At 44.5% G+C, this 27,397-nt stretch overlaps 2 protein-coding genes across 3 annotated transcripts in view; one reads left to right on the top strand and one right to left on the bottom strand.

Moving 5' to 3' along the window:
• srek1ip1 (SREK1-interacting protein 1) overlaps positions 1–26,028 on the bottom strand; it is a 57,390-nt gene extending 31,362 nt beyond the window's left edge. Inside the window, exons 1-3 of the mRNA XM_070869365.1 lie at positions 25,487–26,028; positions 13,031–13,078; positions 5,245–5,388 (exon numbers count right to left, since the gene is read on the bottom strand). Coding sequence (XP_070725466.1) covers positions 5,245–5,388; positions 13,031–13,078; positions 25,487–25,499 — 205 coding nt within the window. The 5' untranslated portion in view covers positions 25,500–26,028. The remainder of the gene's footprint in view (positions 1–5,244; positions 5,389–13,030; positions 13,079–25,486) is intronic.
• Positions 25,664–27,397, top strand: part of cwc27 (CWC27 spliceosome associated cyclophilin) — a 349,321-nt gene continuing 347,587 nt past the window's right edge. Inside the window, exon 1 of one of the 2 annotated variants that reach the window (XM_070869351.1) lies at positions 25,664–26,206. In XM_070869351.1, the coding sequence (XP_070725452.1) occupies positions 26,165–26,206 (42 nt within the window). In that variant the 5' untranslated portion in view covers positions 25,664–26,164. The remainder of the gene's footprint in view (positions 26,207–27,397) is intronic. The other variant, XM_070869343.1, reaches the window with a different exon arrangement.

Raw genomic sequence — 27,397 nt, forward strand, 5'->3', positions numbered from 1 at the left:
GTTTTTGGGGAATGAAGGGGTATCAGTGGGAGAGCATTTTGGTACTAATGATCATCATTCAGTAAGATTTAAGGTAGTTATGGAAAAGGACAAAGGTGGACTTGGAATAAAAGTTCTCAATTAGGGTAAAGCCAATTTTGCTGAGCTGAGATGGGATTTGGCCACGGTGTACTGGAAACGGCTACTTGATGGTAAATCAGTGTCGGAGCAGTGAGAGGCATTCGAGGAGATCCTGAGTGTTCAGAGAAAATATGTTCCCTTTATTTAAAAAAAAAGGGTGGGGTGAACAAATCTAGAGCCCCCTGGATTACAAGGGACATACATGGTAAGATAAAGGGAAGCTTTTGACAGATTCCGAGAACGCAATACCGCAGAGACTCTAGAGGAGTACAAGTGCAGGGGTGCAATTAAAAAAAGATATCCGGAAAGCAAAGAGAGAGCATGAAAGAATATTGGCAAGTAAAATCAGGGAAATCCCAAAGATGTTTTATAAATACATTAAGAGCAAGAGTATAACTAGATAAATAGTGGGGCCGATTAGAGACCACAAAGGAAATCTGTGTGTGGATGTGGGTATGATTCTTAATTTTCCCATATATTTGTTCTTCTATCTCCCTCTGATTGTTTGGGGGTCTACAGTACACTCCTTTTTTTCTTCAATTCAACCCATATGACCTGATTTGATGACCCCTCCCATATAATCCCTTCTCACAGCGGTAATTGTTTCTTTAATTAATACTGCAACCCCCCCCATCTTTTTTTACCCCCCTCTCTATCCTGTCTGAAAACCCTGTAACTAGGAATGTTGAACAGCCATACCTGTCCTTGTTTCAGCCATATCTCAGTATTGGCTATAATATCATACTCCCAAGTGTCTATCTGAGCTCTCAGCTCTCAGCCTTATTCCCTATACTCCTTGCATCGAAGTATACACCATTTAGTGGTGCCAAATCCCTTGTTGTCTATTTTACAGCCCTCATTTCCTTTGTCTTCCAAATTCACTTTCTACTTTTCTGCTGCTCAATTCCAGCTTTGCTTCTCTCCCCACTGAATCTATTTTCCAGTTCCCATCCCCCTACCAAACTAGTTTAAGCCCACCCAACAGCACTAGCAAACCCTCCTGCGAGGATACTGGTCCCGGCTGTTGAGTGCAACCCATCCGGCTTATACAGGTCCTACCTCCCTCAGAAACAATCCCAATGCCTCAGGAATCTAAAGCCCTCCCGCCTGCACCATCTCTCCAGCCACGCATTCATCTTTTCTATCCTCCTATTTCTGTACTCACTGGCACGTGGCACTGGCAGTAATCTGGAGATTACTACCGTTGCGGTCCTGCTTTTTAATCTCTCTCCTAGCTCCCCAAAACTCTGCCTGCAGGACCTCATCCCTCTTTCTACCTATGGCTTTGGTACCGATATGGATGACTACCTCTGGCTGTTCACTCTCTCCCCCCAGAATGTCTTGCAGCCGCTCAGTGACATCCTTGACCCTGGCACCAGGGAGGCAACATACCATCCTGGAGTCACGTCTGCGGCCGCAGAAACGCCTGTCTGCTCCCGACTATCGAATCCCCTATCACTATTGCTCTTCCATTCTTCAGGAATCCCCCCTCGTGCAGGTGAGCCACCTGTGGTGCCGTGGACTTGGCTCTGGCTGCACCGCCCAGAGGCACCATCACCCTTACCAGTACTCAGAACAGAATACTGGTTGGAGAACGAGATGCACTCCAGGGACTCCTGCCCTGCCTGGTGGTCACCCATTTCCTCCCTGCCTGCACGCTCTTTAGCTGTGGGGTGATCACCTCTATAAACGTGCTATCCACGTGTAAGGGTCGAAAATCTAGTGCTACAAAAAAAAGGCACCCGGTAACAAGGAAACAGAGCATGGGATCATCCCATACACCCTTTTAATCGAACTTTGGCCAAGGCAAGCCGCAGGAAGAAAGCAGGCTGGGAAGGATGTCTGTGGCCAGACACTATGTGAAGTCGGGGGCCACAGGCAGGCTGAGAAGCCAGCCAATTCCAGGAAAGTGCATCCTGGGCCGGCCAATCAGTGAATCGAGCCGGGCCAGAAGCAGGGAAGTCCTCTACCAATAGGGAATACCTGGCCAATTTTGTAAAGGACAGCTTACCTGGAGCTAATCAAGGAGAAAGGCCCATCACCAGCCCATTACATGTACATAAAGACAATTGGAAAGGCCAACAACTCTGTGCACCCCAACCCTGACACAATAGCCAGCTAGACTATCAGGCACCGAGGTGCACAAGAAACAATGCTTAACACCTCATCCCCACCTCGACTCAATGAGACACTGATTCAGTTTGGGCGCGAAAAAGGCCGGAACTGAACCGGGTATAAAAGAGAGAGCTGGCAGCACTTGAAAAACACAGACAAGGGGACCGGACGACACCTCGAAGGAAGAGAGAGGGACTCAGTGTATGGGATTGCTGACCGCAGCTAAATGTACTGAACTGCTTTTGAATGTACTGTACAAATTTTTATATGAATAAAGTATATTTTGAAATAAAAAAAAAAAGGTGGTTTTCCCAGGTCCAAGTGCCATGTACAATGCAAGGCCTGTTTCGTAATGCACGTTGTAAAGAAAAAAATGTAAATATACCGTCACCCTTTCCGTGTACTGTATAGTGACACATGTAATATAATTTGTCGAATGTACTACAATGTGTACCGAATTGTACTTGAAATGAAAAGCAAGGAAATGTATCGAACGAAACTGCCGTCAGCACCCAAATGTAGTGTATGGGATTGCTGACCGCAGCTAAATGTACTGAACTGCTTTTGAATGTACTGTACAAATTTTTATATGAATAAAGTATATTTTGAAATTAAAAAAAAGAGGGACTCAGCCTTGCAAAAGAACGACCCAGGCTAAAGAACTTCGGAGCGGCCAAAGACAACTGCCACCAGCAGACCTAGACTCCATCCGTGTGCTGAACCAGCGACCGAAAACCAAGGAAGAGAAAAAGGGGGGCCCAACCTTGCCCTAAGCAACCGAGCCGCACACCAGGACCGCGCTCCGAGGCCCACCGACTGGACAACCGACGACTGAGGGAGGCAACATTCACCCCAGTCCACACCGACAACTCACCCGGCCAAAAAGAAACACAACTGCGAGCCCATACAACCTCCGAGGATAACTGGAGCAAATCCGATTTAAGGTGGGACCCACTATACCCGTCAAAGGAAACTGTGAGTATCACCCTGGAGTCTTCTCCCAACTGTCAGCTTAGGCTAGTTAGGTGTAAAGGATGGGGTGGGTGATAGAGTGTGTAGAATTCTGTTGTGTCCGTTCCCCCCATAAACCTTCTTTTTTCCTTAGTTCAGAGTGGTTCAACAAGCCAGTGCGTCGACCTTGTATTTCACTTGGTCCACACTTTGGGGGCTCGCACCAATTTTATTATGTGTGTATTAGTTTTGTGTTGTCTTTAGCAACTTAACCTTGTTTAAATGCTCACCTGGGTTTTAATAAAGTAGGACTTACCTGACTTTTCCAGGAACATTTCTTGCCTTTTGCATCTCAGTGTTTTATTGTGGGAAGCTCATTATCCACCTAAATTCTGAGGTCAGAACCAGATAGGGGTGCAGGACGCCTCAAAACGTCAAGGTTGCGATTGGGTATAAGCAGCCTCAGACATATTAGTGGTATCAAACATATCGCTAAGCTGTAATTGGGTATAAGCAGCCTCGGACCTATTGGTGGTATCAAATATATCACTCAGCTGTAATTGGGTATAAGCAGAAAAGGGGTCCACTGGTGATAACAACTCAAATCACCATAGTCTGAAGGTTGCGCCAGGTCACAAGCAACAGAAGAAGGAAAAACCCCGACACACGAAATTCTCAGTCTCACCAATGCACCGCAATGACTCCAGCTGCTGCTCAAGCTCCAAAACGCGGAGCTCAAGTTGCTGCAGCTGGAGACACCTCCTACACACATGGTTGTTCTGGCTACGCGAAGTGTTCAGGACTTCCTACATACCACAGGATGTGCACACCACGGGACTTAGTTGCCCTGCCATGCCTCTAGTTAATTGACTATAAACTAAACTATGAAATAAACTTAACACTAAGGCAAAAAAACCCCACTCACCGCCAACTCACCAATCAGCTCCTTCCCTTGTGCAGACGTCATTTTTGGTTTCTGACGTCGCTCCTGTGTTGAGTTGCTATCAGCTCTCCACCTGCTCGCTGCCGTCACTGCTCCAGTCTGCGCTGTATTTGGGCCTCCCGCTCAATTTATACTCCGCCCATTCACTGCCCCCGTTTCTTCCCTGAATTCTCACGCTTTCCAAATTTCAAATAAATCACTCTGTTTAAGTCCACTCTCTAAGATCGCTCTGTGCAGACCACGCTGTGCTCTGAAAAACTGAAGAGCTACACCCAATTTACAAGTGTTGACTCAGCCCCCCCTAGTCTCTGTGATTGACACTTATTCAAGACAAATACTTACAGCTGACTGACAGTTAACTGCCACTGGCAGACAACTTCTGTTAACTACAGTTTTAAAGTTCTAGGTTTAAATCAAAATGTTAAAACAGATTTGAATGTCCTGCTTATTCAGAACATTTTAATTCAAATTCTGCTATTTCTATCATTAAGTAATTGTCCTGTTTCAAAGGCCCTAAATTTATTTCATACCCTGCTCCCTTGGGTAACTCATTAAAACTTGGTTCACCAAGATTTCCTTCTCTTCTCATGATAATGTACAATCTTCTGACAATCCAGATTTTGCTGGTTACATGAATGATCATTCCTTATTGGTGTAAAACTTTCTAGTATTCAATTAATATTCTTTGAGTTCATTTTCATTAATCTGACTTTCACTTCATGTTATTTTCTTGAAAGTACATTAATAGTTACATTTTGCAGACCCTCTTGGCTTTTCTACACAAGCACATTTTCTTACAAGCAATAGTACCTCTTGCTTCTCAAATTATATTAACAGGACTTCTGATACTGGTTCACCAATGTCCTTTAGGGATGGAAACCTGCTGTCCTTAACCAGTCTGGCCTATGTGTGACTCCAGCTCACACCAACATGATTTAACAGCCCTCTGAAGTGGTCAAGCAAGCCATTCTGTTGTATTAAACCACCACCAGGGCAACTATAGAAGGGCAATAAATGTCGGCCATGCTAGTGAGACACACATACTGAGATTGAATTAAAAAACATGGGTAAACTACAAATCAGATTTTTTACTCGCATTATGAAGTGAAATATACCTTTCTTGCTAATAATATCCTGCAGCTGTTGAAGCTCCTCTTCCTCCTCGGTGTCCTCACTGCTGGTACTACTGACATCCAGAACAATATCTTTTTGAGGGTCCACACGGACAAAATTTCGACATTCAAAGGTCAGATGGCCAGCTGGAATCACAACAAGAGTTTATCATATAACTAAATTGGTGTCTGGAAACCACTGGCAGTGTTCCGCTGCATTCGCAATTCGTCAGATAATGAAGCAGTACATGCCCACATGCAGCAAAGCTTGAACAACATCCAGGCAAGGCTGTTAAGTGGCAAGTAACATTTGCGCCACACAAGTGTCAGGACCATGTCCAACAAGAGTCTGCAACACCCAGCATTACCATTACCAAGTTTCCCATCATCAATATCCTGGAGTCACCAGTAACTTAAACTCAACAGTACCAGCCACATAAATGCCGTGGCTACGAAAGCAGGTCAGAGGCTGGTTATATTGCGCCAAGTGGCTCACCTCCCGACTCCCCAAATTATTTCCACCACTAAAAGGTCAAAGCCAGGAGTGAAATGGTATACTTTCCACTTGCCTGGATGGATCCAGCTGCAATACTCAAAAAGCTCATCATCCAGGACAAAGCAGTCTGCTTGAATGGCACCTGATCCACTAGCCTAAACATCCACCTGCTCCACCACCAGCACACCATAACTACTGTGTATACTATCTACAGGATGCACTGCAGCAACTCGTAAAGCGGAGAAGATTAAGGGAAGACCCAATAGAGGTATTCAAATTTTGAGGGGTTTTGACAGAGCAAGTAGGGAGAAACTATTTCCTCTGGCAAGTGGGTCGGCAACCAGAGGTCATAGATTTAAAATAATTGGCAAAAGTACTAGAGGGAAAAGGAGGAGAAATATCACAGAGGGTTGTTAAGATTTGGAATGCACTACCTGAAAGGGTGGTGGAATTAGATTCTGTAGGAAAATTCAAAAGGAAATTGGACATGTACTTGAAGAGGACTAATTTGCAGCGTTATGAGGAAAAAGCTGGGGCATGGGACTTAATTGGATAGCTCTTTCAAAGAGCCGGCACAGGTGTGAAGGCCAAATGGCCTCTTTCTGAGCTGTAAGATTCTATGATACCGAGGCCCCATGTGTCCTCTCAGGTAGAGATAAAAAGTCCCTCCCTCGCCCCTTCCCTTCCCTTCCCTCTCCCTCCTCTCCTCCTCTCCCTTTGTCGCATCCCTCCTTTTTCCTTCTGTCCCTTCTCTACTACTTTCCTTTCCTCATTCCTCCACCTTGCCCCTCCTCTCCCTATGACTAAATGACGAACAACCTGCATTTAAATAGCACCTTAAACATAACAAAACCTTCGTAACAATAGGGATTGGACCAGAGTAGGAAGGTTTGAAGGAGTTTAGGGGAGATGGTTGAAGGTGCTGTTGAAGAATTAGGTTTTAAAGGAGATTCTTGAGGGGCACTGAGGTGTAGCAAGACAAAGGGGTTTAGGGAGGGAGTGTAAATACATCTGAAAAGTTAATTAAGTTGGACCAAATTGCATTCTGGACATTTTTTAAAGAGGCTAATAATTCCAGAAGTAAAACATTCAATGTAAATGATTTTTTTTAAAGCTGTACTATAGGTAGTTTTATCGAAAGAAAATGTTGCTTTTGGGTATAGCAGAGAAAATGTCCATTTTATTCACAATCAATATCTTTATTGACAATGTCTTTTACTAAAGCATTCATACAAGTTTTGCTGTAAATTGACTAGTTGTATTTTAACGCTCAATTCCTGCCATAATTTGCTGCAGTTAAGGTTACAAATCTACTTTAATAAAAGTTATGCCAAATACTCATGATATATATTATATTATATTACCTGTATAAAATATGTCTCCATGCAACATTATCTAAATACAACTCAAGTACAAACACAGTCAGTATTGGGTATTTAGTCTTGGGCTGCCTGGTTGAGCAGTGCTTACAACTGCAATGCTTGAAATTTGGCATGTTTGTGGAAATATAACTTGTGCTTAAAAATAAAGCCCAACAAGGTGGATTTACACAAATGCTAAACTAAGCTATGACAAATCTACAACTATTGTGTTGCATCTGTAAAACAATAAATCATTAAATCAAATGCCCCCTGATTAAAAAAGGGGGGGGGGAGGGGAGGGGAGGGGAGGGGCACTAAAACCAAAAAACTTAAACAAATTAAACTTTAGACATTGCTTAGTTCAAATTATAATTACGTTGCCGGGGGTGATGATGCACTCCAGTCCCTCCGGCGCCCACCTCTCGCGGAAGGCCGTGAGCATACCGGTGGACACTGCGTGCTCCATCTCCAGGGACACTCTGGCTTGGATGTAACCACGGGAGAGAGGCGCAGGCAGTCGGGATGAACGACCCCCTTGACCGCCCGCTGCCTGGACCACCTTGGCCATGTCCAGGAGCAGTCCTACGAGGAGGCCTTCCGACTTGCCCGCTCCCCTCCACACAGGGTGCCCAAAGATCAGGAGTGTGGGACTGAAGTGCAACCAGAATTAAAGGAGCAGCCTCTTCAAATAATGGAATAGGGGCTGCAACCTCACAAACGCTACATAAACATGGAACATGGACTCCTGTAGAACGCAGAAATTACAGGCGGCCTGGGAGCCCGTGAACGGACTTAAAAACTTATTGCATGGGACTACTCCGTGCAACACCCTCCAGGCCTAGTCTCCAATAAATAAAGGGAGGACTCCCATGTAGAGAGCACTCCATTGGGGACCTCTGCCTCCTCCGGACGGCAAGATGGTGCACCGTGGTGTACCGTGGTGTGTCCGGACAGCAGGCGAGGATGGCGAGGTGGAGAGTGTGCAAGAGCAGCCCGTACAGGAATCCCCTCCACGCAGAACTAAAAGGCATGGAGGGGATTTCCCGGAGGAGGCCCAAGTTGTGAGGCGTTGGCGCTTGAGTGAGGTTTCGGGGCTTGATGCCAATGAGGAATTCCGTCCAGACGGGGGTTAGTTCGGACGGGAGCGCTCCACATGCTTGAGCCTCCTCGACACACCTAATGGAGTCAGGGCCCAGTGCTGTTTTTAGCAATTCGATCGCATTGGCCGCGCGTCGGACGTTGGCCCAGGATAGGTGCCGTGCCAGCTCCTCTGGCGCCATCCAGCCCGCTCCTCTGCTATCGAGCAGGTCCTTGATCCTGGTCACCTTGCCAAACATAGCCCTCTCATCCACCTGCCACCTAAAACTGCGGTCGTGGAGATACGGATTCCTGAGCAGCGGCTCCCGAAGGACAGCCGCCATTCCAGACGGGGGAGAACTATGCTTGGTGGTGACTCTGTTCCAGACCCGGATGAGTTCTTGGTAAAAGATGGGCAGCCCCCGCATGGCGGCTGACAACTCTACATACTGCTTACTGCTGAGGGAGGTTAAGGAGGACATCGCAGAGGTACCGGCCATAATCTTCCAATCCTCCTTAGATGCAGGGGTGGTGCCAGAGGACTGGGAAATTGCAATTGTTACACCTTTTTAAAAAAAAGGGTGCAAGGATAAACCCAGTAACTACAGGACAGTCAGTTTAACTTCAGTAGTGGGGAAGCTTTTAGAAACGATAATCAGGGACAAAGTTAACAGTCACTCGGACAAATATGGATTAATTAATGAAAGCCAGCATGGATTTGTTAAAGGCAAATGATGTTTAAATAACTTGATCATGTTTTTTGATGAGGTAACAGAGAGGGGTTGATGAGGGCAATGTGGTTGACATGGTGTATATGGATTTCCAAAAGGCATTTGACAAAGTGCCACATAATTGGCTTGCCAGCAAAGTTAGAGTCCATGGAATAAAAGGGACAGTGGCAGCATGGATACAAATTTGGCTAAGTGACAGGAAGCAGAGAGTAGTTGTGAACGTTTTTTTTCCGGACTCGAGGAAGGTATACAGTGGTGTTCCTCGAGGGTCTGTACTAGGGCCACTGCTTTTCTTGATGTATATTAATGACTTGGATTTGAGAATACAGGGTACAATTTTAAAATTTGTAGAACACACAAAACTTGAAAGTATAGTGAACAGTGAGAAGGATAGTGATAGACTTCAAGACAGACAGGCTGGGGAAATGGGTAGACACATAGCAGATGAAATTGAACGCAGAAAAGTGTGAAGTGATACATTTTGGTAGGAAGAATGAGGAGAGGCAATATAAACTAAAGTATACAATTCTAAAAGGGGGTGCATGAACAGAGAGACCTGGGGGTATATGTGCACAAATCATTGAAAGTGGCAGGGCAGGTTGAGAAAGCAGTTTAAAAAAAAGAGTGCAGAGAGTACAAAAGCAAGGAAGTTATGATGAGCCTGCATAAAACACTGGTTTGACCTCAAATGGAGTATTGTGTCCAATTCTGCGTACCGCACTTTAGGAAGGATGTGAAGGCCTTAAAAACGGTGCAGAAACGATTTACCAGAATGATTCCAGAGATGAAGACATGCATTTATATAGCGCCTTTCACAACTACCCCAGATGCCTCAAAGCACTTTACAGCCAATAAAGTACTTTTGGATTGTAGTCACTGTTGTAATGTAGGAAATGCAGCAGCCAATTTGCGCACGGCAAGCTCCCACAAACAGCAATGTGATAATGACCAGATAATCTCTTTTTGTTACCTTGATTGAGGGATAAATATTGGCCAGGACACCAGGGATAACTTCACTTCTCTTTTCTTCGAAATAGTGCCATGGGATCTTTTATGTCCACTTGAGAGAGCAGACGGGGCCTCAGTTTAACGTCTCATCTGAAAGATGGCACCTCCAACAGTGCAGCACTCCCTCAGCACTGCACCCGAGTGTCAGAGGAACATAGAAACATAGAAAATAGGAGCAGGAGTAGGCCATTCGAGCCTGCACCACCATTCAATAAGATCATGGCTGATCATTCACCTCAGTACCCCTTTCCCGCTTTCTCTCCATGATCCCTTTAGCCGTAAGAGCCAAATCTAATTCCCCCTTTAATATATCCAATGAATTGGCATCAACAACACTCTGCGGTAGGGAATTCCACACATTAACAACTCTGAGTGAAGAAGTTTCTCCTCATCTCAGTCCTAAATGGCTTACCCCTTATCCTTAGATTATGTCCCCTGTTGACTTCCCCAACACCGGAAACATTCTTCCTGCATCTCACCTCTCCCCTCTCCAGTCCCGTCAGAATTTTATGTGTTTCTATGAGATCCCCTCTCATCCTTCTAACTCCAGTGAATACAGGCACAGTCGATCCAGTCTCTCCTCATATGTCAGTCCTGCCATCCCGGGAATCAGTCTGGTGAACCTTCGCTGCACTCCCTCAATAGCAAGAAGGTCCTTCCTCAAATTAAGAGACCAAAACTAATAATATTCCAGGTGAGGCCTCACTAAGGCCCTGTACAACTGCAGAAAGATCTCCCTGCTCCTATTCTCAAATCCCCTAGTTATGAAGGCCAACATACCATTTGCCTTCTTCACACCTGCTGTAACTTTGTGCCAGCTTTCAATGACTGATGTACCATGACACCCAGTTCTCTTTGCACCTCCCCTTTTCCTAATCTGCCGCCATTCAGATAATATTTCTGCCTTCGTGTTTTTGCCACCAAAGTGGATAACCTCACATTTATCCACTTTACACTGCATCTGCCACACGTTTGCCCACTCACCAAACCTGTCCAAGTCACCCTGCAGCCTTTTAGCATCTTCTTCACAGCACACACCACCACCCAGCTTAGTGTCATCTGCAAACTTGGAGATGTTACACTCAATTCCCTCATCCAAATCATTAATGTATATTGTAAATAGCTGGGGTCCCAGCACTGAGCCCTGCGGCACCCCACTAGTCACTGCCTGCCATTCTGAAAAAGACCAGTTTATCCCGACTCTCTGCTTCCTGTCTGCCAACCAGTTCTCTATCCACGTCAGTACACTACCCCCAATACCATGTGCTTTCATTTTGCACATCTCTTGTGTGGGACCTTGTCAAAAGCCTTTTGAAAGTCCAAATACACATCCACTGGTTCTCCCTTGTCCACTCTACTAGTTACATCCTCAAAAAATTCAAGAAGATTTATCAAGCAGGATTTCCCCTTCATAAATCTATGCTGACTTGGACCGATCCCGTCACTGCTTTCCAAATGTGCTGCTATTTCATCTTTAATAATTGATTCCAACATTTTCCCCACTATCAATATCAGGCTAACTGGTCTATAATTACCAGTTTTCTCTCTCCCTCCCTTCTTCAAAAGTGGTGTTACATTAGCTACCCTCCAGTCCATAGGAACTGATCCAGAGTCGATGGATTGTTGGAAAATGACCACCAATGCATCCACTATTTCTAGGGCTACTTCCTTAAGTACTCTGGGATGTAGACCATCAGGCATCAGGGATTTATCGGCTTTCAATCCCATCAATTTCACAAACACAATTTCCCGCTTAATAAAGATTTCCTTCAGTTCCTCCTTCTCACTAGACCCTCGGTCCCCTAGTATTTCAGAAGGTTATTTGTGTCTTATTTCGGTTCTGTCTTCACGAAGGATTTGTTTAACTGGTCCGCCATTTCTTTGTTCCCCATTATAAATTCACCTGTATCTGACTGCAAGGGACCTACGTTTGTCTTCACTAATCTTTTTCTCTTCACATATCTATAGAAGTTTTTGCAGTCAGTTTTTATGTTCCCAGCAAGCTTCCTCATACTTTATTTTCACCCTCCGAATTAAACCCTTTGTCCTCCTCTGCTGTATTATAAAATGCTCCCAGTCCTCAGGTTTCCTGCTTTTTCTGGCCAATTTATATGCCTCTTCCTTGGATTTAACACTATCCTTATTTCCCTTGTTAGCCACAGTTGAGCCACCTTTCCCGTTTTATTTTTACTCCAGTCAGGGATGTACAATTGTTGAAGTTTATCCATGTGATCTTTAAATGTTTGCCATTGCCTACCCACCATCAACCCTTTAAGTATCACCTACCAGTCTGTTCTAGCCAATTCACGTCTCATACCATCGAAGTTATCTTTCCTTAACTTCAGGACCCTAGTCTCTGAATTAACTGTGTCGCTCTCCATCTTAATAAAGAATTCTACCATATTATGGTCATTTTTCCCCTCGCACAACAAGATTGCTAATTAGTTTCTTCTCATTACACATCACCCACTCTAGGATGGCCAGTCCTCTAGTTGGTTCTTCTACACATTGGTCTAGAAAACCATTCCTAATACATTCCAGGAAATCCTCCTCCACTGCATTGCTACCAGTTTAGTTAGCCTAGATTTGTGTGTTCAAGTCCCTGGAGTGGGACTTGAATCCACAACCTTCTGACTCAGAGACAAGTGTGGTATCCATTGAGCCACACCTGACACAGGAAAGGGTAATGGAGGCAGAATCAATCGTAGCTTTCAAAAGGGAATTGGATAAGTACCGAAGGTATAAAATTTGCAGGACTGGGCAGGGGAGTAGGACTAGCTGACGTGCTCTTGTAGAGAGCTGGCACGGGCTTGATGGGCCAAATGGCCTCCTCCTGTGCTGTAACCATTCCATGATGCTATGAATATATATTTATAATTGTAGAGAACGAGAGCGTTAATTGTTTTTCATAAACAGCAAACCTTTGCTTGTGATTGTTACAATCAATAGAAAATGATTATTTTCAATAAAAAGCAAAGTAAAATAATATCAGAATAACTTAAACACAGAGATGGTGAAACAGTGGATTATTACTGTTGGTCAGAAGAACGTAGATAGCAAAGAGTCCTCTCTCTGGGAATAGTGATGTCTAAGAATTTCTAATGTTCGATACTTACGATAGCCACATTTCTTGCATCCTGCTCGAATATTGTCTTTATTTGGGCCTGAAATAAAGTGTTTTAAAATTAGAACGGATACATAGTAACCTTTCTGGAATATATATGTCACATTGTATATTTAGACTCCTTTTTCAGTATTGTCAGCTAGTTTATTTAGCATACTGATATTAAAATGCCACAGGAAAAATTGTAATTAAACTATACTTAATGTTGTGCCATGACACTTCTTGCACGGTATGTTTCTCTCATCAGGTTTTTCCCTTTTCTCCTGAAGGTATTGACTCCTTGCTGTGATAGGGCTTCATGGTTGGCAGTGGCCCTCTGGTAGCTGCCCAAGTAGCCATTCTTCACACAGTGAATGTCACTACCCTATTCAACGGAGGGTGGGGGGCATAATAGCTGAGCCTTACCCTGTCTTCATATGGCATCTGCTAACTTGCACATTTAAAAGAGATCACTGTTTAGTAATCAGGAGTGGGAACCATAGCTGCTATTCCTTTCCCTTATCCACTGGTGCCAAGACCAACTGCAGCAGCCCTGGCTAACAGCAGAAACTGGGCCTCAAACCTGGGATCGTCCTTTCTGTGGGGTTCAGCTAGTCACTGGATAACATTGGGAGATTGCGATGATCTGAATTCATCAGCTCAATTTGCTCCCAATACCACTATCACTGGTAATTTGCGTTACTGTTACACAACTCTCAATGTTCTCTCCATGTTAATATGGATTCTTTTTCCCTCAATCTGTTTCAGCGAATACACTGACGCGAACACCTTCTTGCCTTTTCTGTAAAAGACCTTTATTGAAGATTCTCCGGCCGGGACTTGTCAAGACAAAGGAACACTCTCAATCAGAGCCTGTTTACCTTCCTCTGGACAAGCCCCTTTACAGCGGGAAAAGCACAGTCGTTATACATTTTCAAAACATAACACATTTGATTAGCACTTGGTCTGTCCACTCCCTTTCTTCCCCACCCAGAGTATGTTCAATGGCAGGCAAGGAGGTCTCCTAATTAGAGCTGGCCCCGAGGTCAGCTTGTTTATAGCCTCATTAAATTCTTCTTCTTTATCAGTAAAACCTATTTCCCTCTTATCAGTAAAAAGCATTACTTTATTCTCCCCTCCTTATTAGTGAAAACCATTATGTTACCTTCTCCTATCTGTGATTGCTTTTTCTTTCCCGTGACCCGTGTTTAACCTCAACTCTCAGTAACCCCCTTTTTTTCTGTCGATTCTGCAATGTCTGCATCTTGACATTTCTTCAGCTATTTTCCCATGATTCCCTATCTCCATCCCTCTGCCACATTTACAATCCTTCTGTATCCATTCTCATCCATATATAACCAAACATGAAGGGCAAAAACTATAATCTTTCATATGTGCAGCATTATGCTTTAATGAAAACTTAGCCTAAAAAATGCCTACTGTGACAAGTTCTGACCATGAAAGTACCTACACACTCAGAATTACCAAGATTCAAAAAAGCTCAATTTCAGCAAGAACACTGGGTGACAAATCTACTGCAAGCTCTTTTTTAAAGAAATAAAATTACTATTTGCATGCAAGAATGATTGGATTTTATATGATAAAAGCAAATAAATTGTACAAAGTTATCATATGACTAGCCAGAGACAAAAACATGTGTGACTTCTCCAAAAACTAAGTGAATGTCAATGTTTATTCAACTATAGAAGTCATCACAATGGATGGAGTATTGTCACCAGACATCTTCATACATCACTGGGGCATGTGACTGGATTAGATTTAACAGCAGAGACCAGGAACCTTTCTGGTTAAGCACACCTTGCAGTTTATTTACTCACTAAATCATCAACAATAAGGAAAGAATATTTGTAGACCCAACAGGGTCCCAATAGTTCCAAGCAAATTTGAAAAAAAATGCACGAACACACTTTAATCTTTTGGACAGAGAAGCAGCGGTACTAGTAAGAAAACATCCCCACGTTGTGTATGTAAGCAGGGATGGGGTAAAATGAGTAAACAAAAAGATATATATGCATAAAAACTAGTTTGAATCAGAAAAGGCATCCAGTATTGAATGAGTTAGGCAATTCAAGAGAAGGATGCATTTAAACACATTCAGTTATTCTTTGAGCAGCAACAGTCCATAGTAATTAATTAATAACCATTAGTTGCTGACGAATGGCTTACACCCAAAATGTTAACCTGTCTTTTTTCAGATGCCTATTTTGAATTAACTCGGTAGTGTATAGGTTGTGCAGTTTAAAGCTCAGCTCATTGTTAAAGCATAGTCCCACAGACAGCAATGAGATAAATGACCAAATAATCTGTTTTAGTGATGCTAAGTTGAGGGATAAATATCAGCCAGGTCAATGTATAAAAAATATAAAAGAGGGCGCTATTTTAATCGAAAAAACATCAAACCATTTTTGTGGATTTGTCTGAGAGGAGGGAAATATTAGCAGACGCATGGGACACTTTCTGTGCAATGATATAACATGCACAAGTGATGCAATAATTGAAAATCAAACTAAAACAAGTTTGCAGACACCTTTACATGAAGGTGTAAATTTACCGAACTGCAAGGGTACACCCATCAGGAAAGACTGAACAGGATGGGGCTCCTTTCTCTAGAAAAAAGATTAGAAGTGACCTGGTAGAGGTCTTTAAATTTAAGAAGGAATTTGGTCGTGAAGACATAGAGAAAATGTTTCCAGGGAAGAGGCTCATGTGGAGCATAAACACAGGCATAGATCAGTTGGGCCAAATGTCATGCATCTCTGCTGGAAAATCTATGCAATTCTATGTAAACTAATAAAGGTTACACTGGGTTGGTCCAGTGCCACCAAATGAAAGACAGCTCCATAAATGCCCCCTCTTAATTATATTAGTGGTGCATTCTTAAGACATAAAAGTCTAATTAACTAAAAAAAACTATAATCATAATATGGCTGTTTGTATCAATTAGACATTCTATACCCTGTGGTACCCACTGGTCACAGAAGGAATCAGATTACTAAGCACCAAGAAAGCTTAGTAAGTTACAAATTAGAACAATTTCTAGAATGTCTACTGGAAATAAAGGAGGGTCAGATTGGGGTTTTAATTTTGTTTTGTTGCTTCCCAATGCTATGACTAAGATTTTGGTAAAGAACAACTTGATCTCCTGTGGAACTAAAAGCAAACTACTTCAGATGCTGGAAATCTGTACTACAAAATATGCTGGAAATAGGCATCAGGCAGCAGCTGGATAGAGTTAATAGGCTGAAGTTTCTGGCTGCGCCTAGAACGGCGCAGCCCTGACCTAGCCCCCCTTTTTTTGCACCCGAAGGTCCTTTGGAGCTTGGCGCAGCGCGCACAGAGCAGCAGGGGGGGGGGGGGCGGAGCAAGAGAGTCGCGCCGATTCTAGAAGTGGTGGGGGACGGGGTTAATTTAAATGAGACGACGTCGTGCCGGCAGTAGCGCATAAACATTGGCACTCGACCATTTTTAAAGGGACTTGAAGCAAAATGTGTTGATTTGAAGGCTGCTTGCTTGCTGTGTCTTCGGCTGCCATCCAGCCACTGACGATGGCCCCTATCCCATGGCCGAATGGCCTCAGTCCCCCTCACAGCTCGAAGGCTGCTTGCTTGCTGTGTCTTCGGCTGCCATCCAGCCACTGACGATGGCCCCTATCCCATGGCCGAATGGCCTCAGTCCCCCTCACAGCTCGAAGGCTGCTTGTTTGCTGTTTCTTCCTGCCATCCAGCCACTGCTGCCACCCCTATCGCGTGGCCGAATGGCCTCAGACCCTTCGCAGCTCGAAGGCTGCTTGTTTGCTGTTTCTTCCTGCCGTTGAGCCACTGACGATGCCCCTATTCTGTGGTCGAATGGCCTCAGTCCCCCTCACAGCTCAAAGGCTGCTTGTTTGCTGTTTCTTCGGCTGCTGTCACGCCACTGCCGCCGCCCCTATCCCGCGGCCGAATGGCCTCAGCCTCCTTCGCAGCTCGAAGGCTGCTTGCTGTTTCTTCGGCTGCCACGGAGCCACTGACGCCGCCCGTCTCCTAGATGGAAGGAAGGTCTGCCTGAAGCACCGTAGCTCGAAGGCTGCTGCTGCTTCACACAGATAGGAACATTGAATATTTTGTCTTTGCTTTGTTTATAATTTTTTATTCAGGTTGGCTCTTTATTTGTATAAGTAAGACTGTTGAATGCTTGTAGAATTTACTTTCCCCCTTTGTTCCCTACATCTGATTTGTAACCTACGCCTGATTTGTAAAGGTTTTTCTGAGCGAACAAAAATCTGCACTTATTCCATTCTAAGTTAGTTTGGAGTAAGTTTTCACTGCCTAAACTTTCAAAACAGGCGTAAATGGCCTGGACACGCCCCCTATTGAAAAAAAAATTCTGTTCCAAAATGAAATTGTTCTAACTGACTAGAACTGGAGCAAACTAAATGCCGAGAATTGCAATTTCTAAGATACTCCATTCTAAACCAGTTGCTCCAAAAAAACAGGGGCAACTCAGGCCGAAACTTGACCCCAGAGTTTCCAGTTGATGATCTTTCAAGGGTGCATTGATTGCCCATTCCTAGTTGCCAAGTTGTTGGCCATCGCCTTGTGATGACCACAATGGTGTTAGGTAGGGGATTCCAGGATATTGACCCAACAACAATTAAGAAACAGAGATATATGTCCAAGTTAGGATGATGTGTGAATTGAGAGAGGAACTTGGGAGGTGATAATGTTCCCATGACATTCTGTTCTTACCATATCGGTGGTAGAGGTCACAAGGTAGAGAGGTATCACTGAAGTAACCTTAGTGAGTTGCTGCAGTGCCAGTGATGAAGGCGGCAGATATTGAACCCAATGACTGGGGTGCCAATCAAGTAAACTGTCCACCCTGGACAGTCCCAAGCTTTTTGAATATTGTTCCAATTGCACTTGTCCAGGCACATCGAAACATAGAAAATAGGAGGTGTAGGCCATTCGGCCCTTCAAGCCTGCACCGCCATTCAATATTATCCATGATCATAGCTGATCTTCTATCTCAACACCATATACCCACTTTCTTCCCATACCCCTTGATGCCTTTTGTGCCAAGAAATCTATCTATCTCCTTCTTAAATATATTCAGTGACTTGGCCTCCACAGCCTTCTATGGTAGAGAATTCCACAGGATCACCACCCTCCGAGTGAAAAAATGTCTCCTCATCTCGGTCCTAAATTTCCTACCCCGTATCCTGAGACTGTGACACCTTGTTCTGGACTTCCCAGCCAGGGGAAACATTCTCCCCACTTCCAGTCTATCCAACCTCATCAGAATTTTATGCTTCAATGAGATCCCTTCTCATTCTTCTAAACTTTAGTGAATACAGGCCTAGTCGATCCAGTCTCTCCTCATACGACACATGGTGAGTATTCCATTACACTCCTGACTTGAACCTTGTAGATGATGGATAAGTTTTAACATAGAAACATAGAAAATAGGTGCAGGAGTAGGCTATTCGGCCCTACGAGCCTGCACCACCATGCAACTTTAGTACCCCATTCCTGATTTCTCTCCATTCCCCTTGATCCCTTTAGCTGTAAGGGCCACATCTAACTCCCTTTTGAATATATCTAACAAACTGGCTTCAACAACTTTCTGTGGTAGAGAATTCCACAGGTTCATAATTCTCTTAGTGAAGAAGTTTCTCCTCATCTCGGTCCTAAATGGCTTACCCCTTATCCTTAGACTGTGACCCCTGGTTCTGGACTTCCCAACAACGGGAACATTCTTCCTGCATTTAACGTGTTCAATCCCGTCAGAATTTTATATGTTTCTATGAGATCCCCTCTCATTCTTCTGAATTCCAGTGAATATAAGTCTAGTCGATCCAGTCTTTCTTCATATGTCAGTCCTGCCATCCCGGGAATCAGTGTGGTGAACCTTCGCTGCACTCCCTCAACAGCAAGAATGTCCTTCCTCAGATTAGGAGACCAAAACTGTACACAATATTCAACACCCTGTACAACTACAGTAAGACCTCCCTGCTCCTGTACTCAAATCCTCTCGCTATGAAGGTCAACATGCCATTTGCCTTCTTCACCGCCTGCTGTACCTGCATGCCAACTTTCAATGACTGATGTACCATGGCACCCAGGTCTCGTTGCACCTCCCGTTTTCCTAATCGGTCACCATTCAGATAATATTCTGCCTTCGTGTTTTTGCCACCAAAGTGAGTAACCTCACATTTATATACATTATATTGCAGCTGCCCACTCACCCAACTTGTCCAAGTCACCCTGCAGTCTCTTAGCATCCCCCTCACAGCTCACACCGCCACCCAGCTTAGTGTCATCTGCAAACTTGGAGATATTACATTCAATTCCTTCGTCCAAATCACTTATATTGTTAATAGCTGGGGTCCCAGCACTGATTCGTGCGGTACCCAACTATTCACTGCCTGCCATTCTGAAAAGGACCCGTTTATTCCTACTCTCTGCTTCCTGTCGGCCAACCAGTTCTCTATTCACGTCAATACATTACCCCCAATACCATGTGCTTTAATTTTGCACACTAATCTCTTGTGTGGCACCTTGTCAAAAGTCTTTTGAAAGTCCAAATACACCACATCCACTGGTTCTACCTTGTCCACTCTACTAGTTATATCCTCAAAAAATTCTAGAAGATTTGTCAAGCATGATTTCCCTTTCATAAATCCATGTTGACTTGGACCGATCCTGTCACTGCTGTCCAAATGTGCTGCTATTACATCTTTAATAATTGATTCCAACATTTTCCCCACTACCAATGTCAGGCTAACTGGTCTATAATTCCATGTTTTCTCTCTCCCTCCTTTTTTCAAATGTGGGGTTACATTAGCTACCCTCCAACCCACAAGAACTGATCCAGAATCTATAGAATGTTGGAAAATGATCACCAATGCATCCACTATTTCTAGGGCCACTTCCTTAAGTACTCTGGGATGCAGACTATCAGGCCCTGGGGATTTATTGGTCTTCAATCCCATCAATTTCCCTAATACAATTTTCTGACTAATAAGGATTTCCTTCAGTTCTTCCTTCTCGCTGGACCTCGGTCCTCTAGTATTTCCGGAAGATTATTGTGTCTTCCTTAGTGAAGCCAGAACCAAAATATTTGTTCAATTGGTCTGCCATTTTTTTGTTCCTGATTCTGACTGCAAGCGACCTACATTTATCTTCACTAATCTTTTTCACTTCACAGATCTATAGAAGCTTTTGCAGTCAGTTTTTATTTTCCCTGCAAGCTTACTCTCATACTCTATTTTCCCCCTCATAATTAAACCCTTTGTCCTTCTCTGCTGAATTCTAAATTTCTCCCAGTCCTCAGGTTTGCTGCTTTTTCTGGCCAATTTATATGCTTCTTTCTTGGATTTAACACTATCCCTGATTTCCCTTGTTAGCCACGTTTGAGCCACCCTCCCAGTTTTATTTTGCCGCCAGACTTGTGGTGAGCTCCTTAGATGTTGATGGTAGGTAGTTGATGATGGTGATACCATTAAAGGTCATGGGGAGATGGCTGGATTTTCTCTTGTTCAGAATGGTCATTGCTTGGCACTTGTGTGGCACAAATATAACCTGACAAATATCCAGGTCTTGTTGTACTAGCATGGTTTGCTTTAAGACATGGTGTAGACATAGGATCCAGGGGGCGAGTAGGAGGGCAGGTCACATTGAAAAAAGACTAATTTGAAACCTATGTTAGGAAATATTTGTTCGGATACTTAGCAATAAACAACTGGCTTCCATAGAATTACACACATTTTTAGAGCACACAAACAGGCCATTTGGCCCAACTGGTTTATACTCCACATGCGCTCCTCCCACCCTACTTCATCTAACCCCATTAACATATCCTTTGATTCCTTTCTCACTCATGTATTAATCTAGCTTCCCCTTTACTTCATCTATGCTAATCGCCTCAACTAATCCTTGTGGTAGCAAGTTCCACATTTTAACCACTCTCTAACCAATTTATTCTGAATTCCTTATTGGATTTATTAGTGACTATATTGTATTTATGAACCCAGTTTTGGAATCCCTCAAGTGGAAACATCCTCATTACGTCTACCCTATCAAACTCCTTCACAATTTTAAAGATCTCCATCATGTCACCTCTCAGTCTTCTCTTTTCGTGGAAAAAAAAGACCCAGCCTACCCAGTCTTTCCTGAGAGTTGTACCCTCTTAGTTCTGGTATTAGCCTTGTAAAAAAAAATTTCTGTATCTTTTTTGCAATATGGAGAATAGAACTGTGCACAGTACTCCAAATGTGGTCCAACCAAGTTTCTTTACAAGGTTAACATAACAACCCCATAAAAACAAACCCCAGTGCTACGTTCACATTTTTATGGCTTTGCTAGCCCGTCTGGCAACTTATAGTACTTTGTGAATCCATACCCCATATCCCTCTGTGCCTCTATCCCATTTAAACTCTTATTTTTCAAGGAGTATTATTAATATTCCTCCTACCAAAATGTATCACCTCATTTTATCTGTATAGAAATTAATTTGCCACTTACATGCCCATTCTGCAAGTTTAATAATGTCTTCTTGTATTATGTTGCAATCTTCCTCAGTAATAACTATACTCCCCAATTTGGTGTTGTCCACAAATTTAGATATAGTACTTCCGATTCCCAAGTCCAAATCATTTATGTAAATGGTGACCAGTGGTCCCAGTACCGATCCTTGTGGAACACCACTTCCCATCTTCCGTCAGGTTGAGTAACTACCATTCACCTCTACTCTTTTTTGTTTTGCAGCCAAATTGCTAGCCATTCTGCTATTTGTCCTCTGACTCCATGGGCCCAAGTTTCCACATGATTTGCTCCTGATTTTTAGGAGCAACTGGTGGAGAACGGAGTATCTTAGAAATCGCAATTCTCCACATTTAAGTTTTCTGCAGTTCTAGTCATTTAGAACAGTTTCACTTTTGAACAGAATTTATTTTTCAAAAGGGGGCGTGTCCGGCCACTGACGCCTGATTTCAAAGTTTCCACAGTGAAAACGAACTCCAAACTAACTTAGAATGGAGCAAGTGAAGATTTTTGTAGGCCTGAAAAAACCTTGTCTACACATTAAAAAATCAGGCGCAGGTTACAAATTAGGCGTCCGGAATGAGGTGGTGGGGGGGCGGAGGGAAGTCATTAAATTCTACAATAAATCCTTAGTTATACTTATACAAATATTATACAAATAATTCCAACCTGAATAAAAATTTATAAGCAAAGAAAAGATTAAATAAACCATGTTCCGACCTGTGTGAAAGTACTTCAGGCAGGGAGAATGCTGCAGGAAGCCTCACAAGTTGAGGCAGCCGTTCCCGCCGGCGGGGAGGGGAAACGCAGTGAGAGCCCGACCGACGGCAGCAGCCGTTCCCGCGGGGGGGGGGGGGGAAACGCAGTGAGGGCCCGACCGACCGATGACAGCAGCCGTTCCCGCGGGGGGGGGGGAAACGCAGTGAGGGCCCGACCGACCGACCGACGGTAGCAGTCGTTCCTGCCGGGGGGGGGGGGGGGGAGGAGGGGGCGGCTGCAGGAAGCCTCAGAAGTTGAGGCAGCCATTCCCGAAGGCGGGGGGGGGGAGGCCCCCCTGCCGTTGGTCGGGGCCCGTCGGGAAACGGCTGCCTCAACTTCTGAGGCTTCCTGCAGCCTTCTCACTGCTGTAAGAAGCCTCAGTGCTGATCATGGAAGGGCAATGTGCTTTTATTAAAAAATTATAAAAAATGAACAGCTGCAAAGAACTACAAAAATGGCCAAGTGCCAATGTTTCCTTCACACTGCGCATGCGCGAACGCTCCAACGCGCACGCGCAGGGTTGCCGGCACGAAAAAAACTCATTTAAATGGTACCCGCCCCCTCTACTTACAAAATCGGCACGAGTGGTAGGCTCCGCCCCCTGGGCGCCGCGCCAAGCTGACATCGAGCTGCAAAGCGCTCGAGAATAGCGCGGTTTTAACGGGCGCCCAGCTCGGAGGGGTGCCTGTTTTGCCGCGTGTGGAAACTTGGGGCCCATAAGTTCTGATCTTAAGTCATGATTCTACTATGAAAGCCCATGTATATTACCATCCATTGCATTACCCTTGCTGTCATAGAATTCAATGTTGGTCAAGCATGACTTTCCCTTTTGAAATCTGTGCTAACTATTCTTTATTATATTTTCAGGCCGGTTATTGGCAGTAAGATCCTTAAAACCATAAATGAAACAATTAGGAGGGGGAAAATAGAGTACGAGAGGAAGCTTGCTGGGAACATAAAAACTGACTGCAAAAGCTTCTATAGTTATGTGAAGACAAACGTAGGTCCCTTGCAGTCAGATTCAGGTGAATTTATAATGGGGAACAAAGAAATGGCGGACCAGTTAAACAAATACTTTGGTTATGTATAATGAGGGAATGATCAGCCATGATCTTATCGAATGGTGGTGCAGGCTCGAAGGGCTGAATGGCCTACTCCTGCACCTATTTTCAATGTTTCTATGTTTCACGAAGGAAGACACAAATAACCTTCTGGAAATACTAGGGGACCGAGGGTCAAGTGAGAAAGAGGAACTGAAGGAAATCCTTATTAGGCGGGAAATTGTGTTAGGGAAATTGATGGGATTGAAGGCCAATAAATCCCCAGGGCCTGATAGTCTGCATCCCAGAGTACTTAAGGAAGTGGTCCTAGAAATAGTGGATGCAATGGTGATTGTTTTCCAACAGTCAATCGACTCTGGATCAGTTCCTATGGACTGGGGGTAGCTAATGTAACACCACTTTTTAAGAAAGGAGGAAGAGAGAAAACAGGTAATTATACACCAGGTAATTAGCCTGACATCAGTAGTGCGGAAAATGTTGGAATCAATTATTAAAGATGAAATAGCAGCGCATTTGGAAAGCAGTGACAGGATCGGTCCAAGTCAGCATGGATTTATGAAAGGGAAATCATGCTTGACAAATCTTCTAGAATTTTTTGAGGATGTAACTAGTAGAGTGGACAAGGAAGAACCAGTGGGTGTGGTGTATTTGGACTTTCAAAAGGCTTTTGACAAGGTCCCACACAAGAGATTGGTGTGCAAAATTAAAGCACACGGTATTGGGGGCAATATACCGACGTGGATAGAGAACTGGTTGGCAGATAGGAAGCAGAGAGTCGGGCTAAACGGGTCCTTTTCAGAATGGCAGGCAGTGACTAGTGGGGTGCCGCAGGGCTCAGTGCTGGGACCCCAGTTATTTACAATATACATTAATGACTTAGATGAAGAAATAGAGTGTAATATCTCCAAGTTTGCAGATGACACTATGCTGGGTGGCGGTATGAGCTGTGAGGAGGACGCTAAGAGGCTGCAGGCTGACTTGGACAGGTTAGGTGAGTGGGCAAACGCATGGCAGATGCAGTATAATGTGGATAAATGTGAGGTTATCCACTTTGGTGGCAAAAACACAAAGGCAGAATATTATCTGAATGGTCGCAGATTAGGAAAAGGGGAGGTGCAACGAGATCTGGGCGTCATGGTATATCAGTCATTGAAAGTTGGCATGCAAGTACAGCATGCGGTGAAGGCAGCAAATGGTATGTTGGCCTTCATAACTAGGGGATTGGAGTATAGGAGCAGGGAGGTCTCACTGCAGTTGTACAGGGCCTTGGTGAGGCCTCACCTGGAATATTGTATTCAGTTTTGGTCTCCTAATCTGAGGAAGGATGCTCTTGCTATTGAGGGAATGCAGCGAAGGTTCACCAGACTGATTCCCGGGATGACAGGACTGACATATGAGGAGAGACTGGATCAACTGGACCTGTATTCACTGGAGTTTAGAACGATGAGAGGGTAATCTCATAGAAACATAAAATTCTGATGGGACTGGACAGGTTAGATACAGGAAGAATGTTCCCAATATTGGGGAAATCCAGAACCAGGGGACATAGTCTAAGGATAAAGGGTAAGCCATTTAGGACTGAGATGAGGAGAAACTTCTTCACTCAGAGAGTTGTTAACCTGTGGAATTCCCTACTGCAGAGAGTTGTTGATGCCAGTTAGGCATCAGGGAGGGAGTTAGATATGGCCCTTACGGTTAAAGGGATCAAGGGGTATGGAGAGAAAGCAGGAAAGGGGTGCGGAGGTGAATGATCAGCCATGATCTTATTTAATGGTTGTGCAGGCTTGAAGGACCGAATGGCCTACTCCTGCACCTATTTTCTATGTTTCTAGATGTTGGGAGAGAAAGGGGAAGGGCTGTAACTCGGCCATAAGTTTCTCTCGATAGTCAAGTTGAACGCTGTTTCTTTTTCATATCCATCCGGTGACTTACTGCTCTTTCAAATACTGAACATAAGATCCCGATGGAATCACACTTAACATCGATTGATCTTTAAAACACTTTCAAAAATTAGATTTCCCTCTACTTATCTTGCTGAAATAAGTCTTAAAACAAAGTGAGAATTCGGTGTAAAAGCCACAAATCATTATCATTTATATGTTCATTTACCTGAAAAAGCCATCGATAAATTCCATCCACGACCAATCCAACTCCAGCCGAAGTCAGGCGCACTTGCCTATCTGGTGCACCCTTCAATATCTTCCCACCAATCACGTTTCCGACACCACTTGTAACTGCAATAACAAGAAGCAACCATCGCAAGATTAACAAGAACTATTAGATTTTAAATTTCCTTTTAGAAGCGTACAAGTCACTAAAGGTTCTATATCTTCATCTTAAAGTTATTGTCTTTGTTTGTGCGTCAATGTCATAACCCCGTCAAAGAGCCCGTTTGCTTTCAGGACGTGTTTTGCAGCGAACCGCCATCACAACACGAGCAGATTACTCGGGCCGAGCCATGAGACGTGAACAAAAAAGTAACATTTCGGGGGGGATTCTTAGTGCAACCGCGTAACTGGATACTTTGGAAACAATGTTCTCGTAGGCAAGGTTTTTAAACGTTGCTGTTTTGCCGTGAGTTGATATTTCATTGCGTTTGGAGTCGGGACGGCTTTGCATCCGCCCCTCTCATTTGAACGGAACTGGCGATCTGAAAACATGGCGGTGAAGTCAGGCCGAGACTGCGACCGTTGGTGAGGAGCGAGAGCGGGAGCGGGAGCGGGGCGTGCGCTTCGACAGTGCGCAGGTTCCGCCACTTTAAACGGGGCTTGTTTCGAAACCGCCGCAATGAGCAACATTTACATCCAAGAGCCGCCGAGCACTGGGAAGGTAAAGTAATGTCCGCAACTTCGGGTACCAAAACTCAACCCTCCATGGATCATGCGAGGGTGGGTGATGCGTGTAAATTAATTCGATAACAAGGCGTTTGACCGACGGGCCTCGTTTTTTCTTCAGGCCATGTGCAAATTGTCGCTGTGATCACGAACTCTGTCTAATTTAATTTCTTGGAATGTGTTTTTGAAAGATGATCTCTTCCCTTCCAAAAAGGTGATGGAGTGGGCCTTGATTATTCACTTATGACCGGTTGTTTTCCAATGCCCCGGTAACTCGTGTTCCATAGAGAATTTGATCATCTCTGTACAATTTTACAGCTCTTTTAAATTATGCAATGAAATCAAATGTCCCCTTGTTAAAGGGGCACAACGACTAGAAACTGCAAACTAACCAAAAATGTTTAAGAAAACCGATCAAATCAAAATTTGGTTTCCGGGGGTGATGACACTCCAGTCCCTCCGGTGCCCACCTGTTGTGGAAGGACTCGAGCGTACCGGTAGACACCAGGTGCTCCATCTCCAGGGACACCCTAGCGAGAACTGCGGAAGAAAGGCAGGCTGAACGACCCCCTCGACCGCCCGCTGCCTGGACCTGTTAATGGCCATCTAGGACTGACCCAGGAGCAGTCCCATGAGGTGGCCCTCTGACCTGCCCGCTCCCCTCCGCATCGGGTGCCCAAAGATCAGGAGCGTGGGACTGAAGTGCAGCCAGAAATCGAGGAGTAGCCCCATCAAATAATGGAAGAGTGGCTGCAACCTCTCACACTCTGAAAAACATGGAACACGGACTCCTCCAGACGGCAGAAAATGCAAGTGGCCTGGGAGTCCGTGAGCTGACTTAAAAACTTATTGCATGGGACTGCCCTGTGCAACATCTTCAACCCAAGTCTCCAATAGATAAAGGAAGGACTCCCGCATAGAGAGCCCTCCATTGGGGACCTCCACTTCCTCTGGATGGCAAGATGGTGCGCCATGGCAGACGAGGATGGCAAAATGGAGGGTGTGTAAGAGCAGCATGTACAGGAATCCCCTCCGTGAGGAATGGAAAAGCACAAAGGGAATTCCCGGAGGCGGCTCAAGTTATGAGGCGCCGCCTCCCGAGGGAGGTTCCGGGGCTTGGCGCTGATGAGGAATTCCATCTGGACGGGTGTCAGTTCGGACAGGATCGCCCCACGTGCATGAACCT

This window comes from Pristiophorus japonicus, chromosome 2 (genome assembly GCF_044704955.1).
Source record: "Pristiophorus japonicus isolate sPriJap1 chromosome 2, sPriJap1.hap1, whole genome shotgun sequence".
In the NCBI taxonomy this organism is placed as follows: Eukaryota; Metazoa; Chordata; class Chondrichthyes; family Pristiophoridae; genus Pristiophorus; species Pristiophorus japonicus.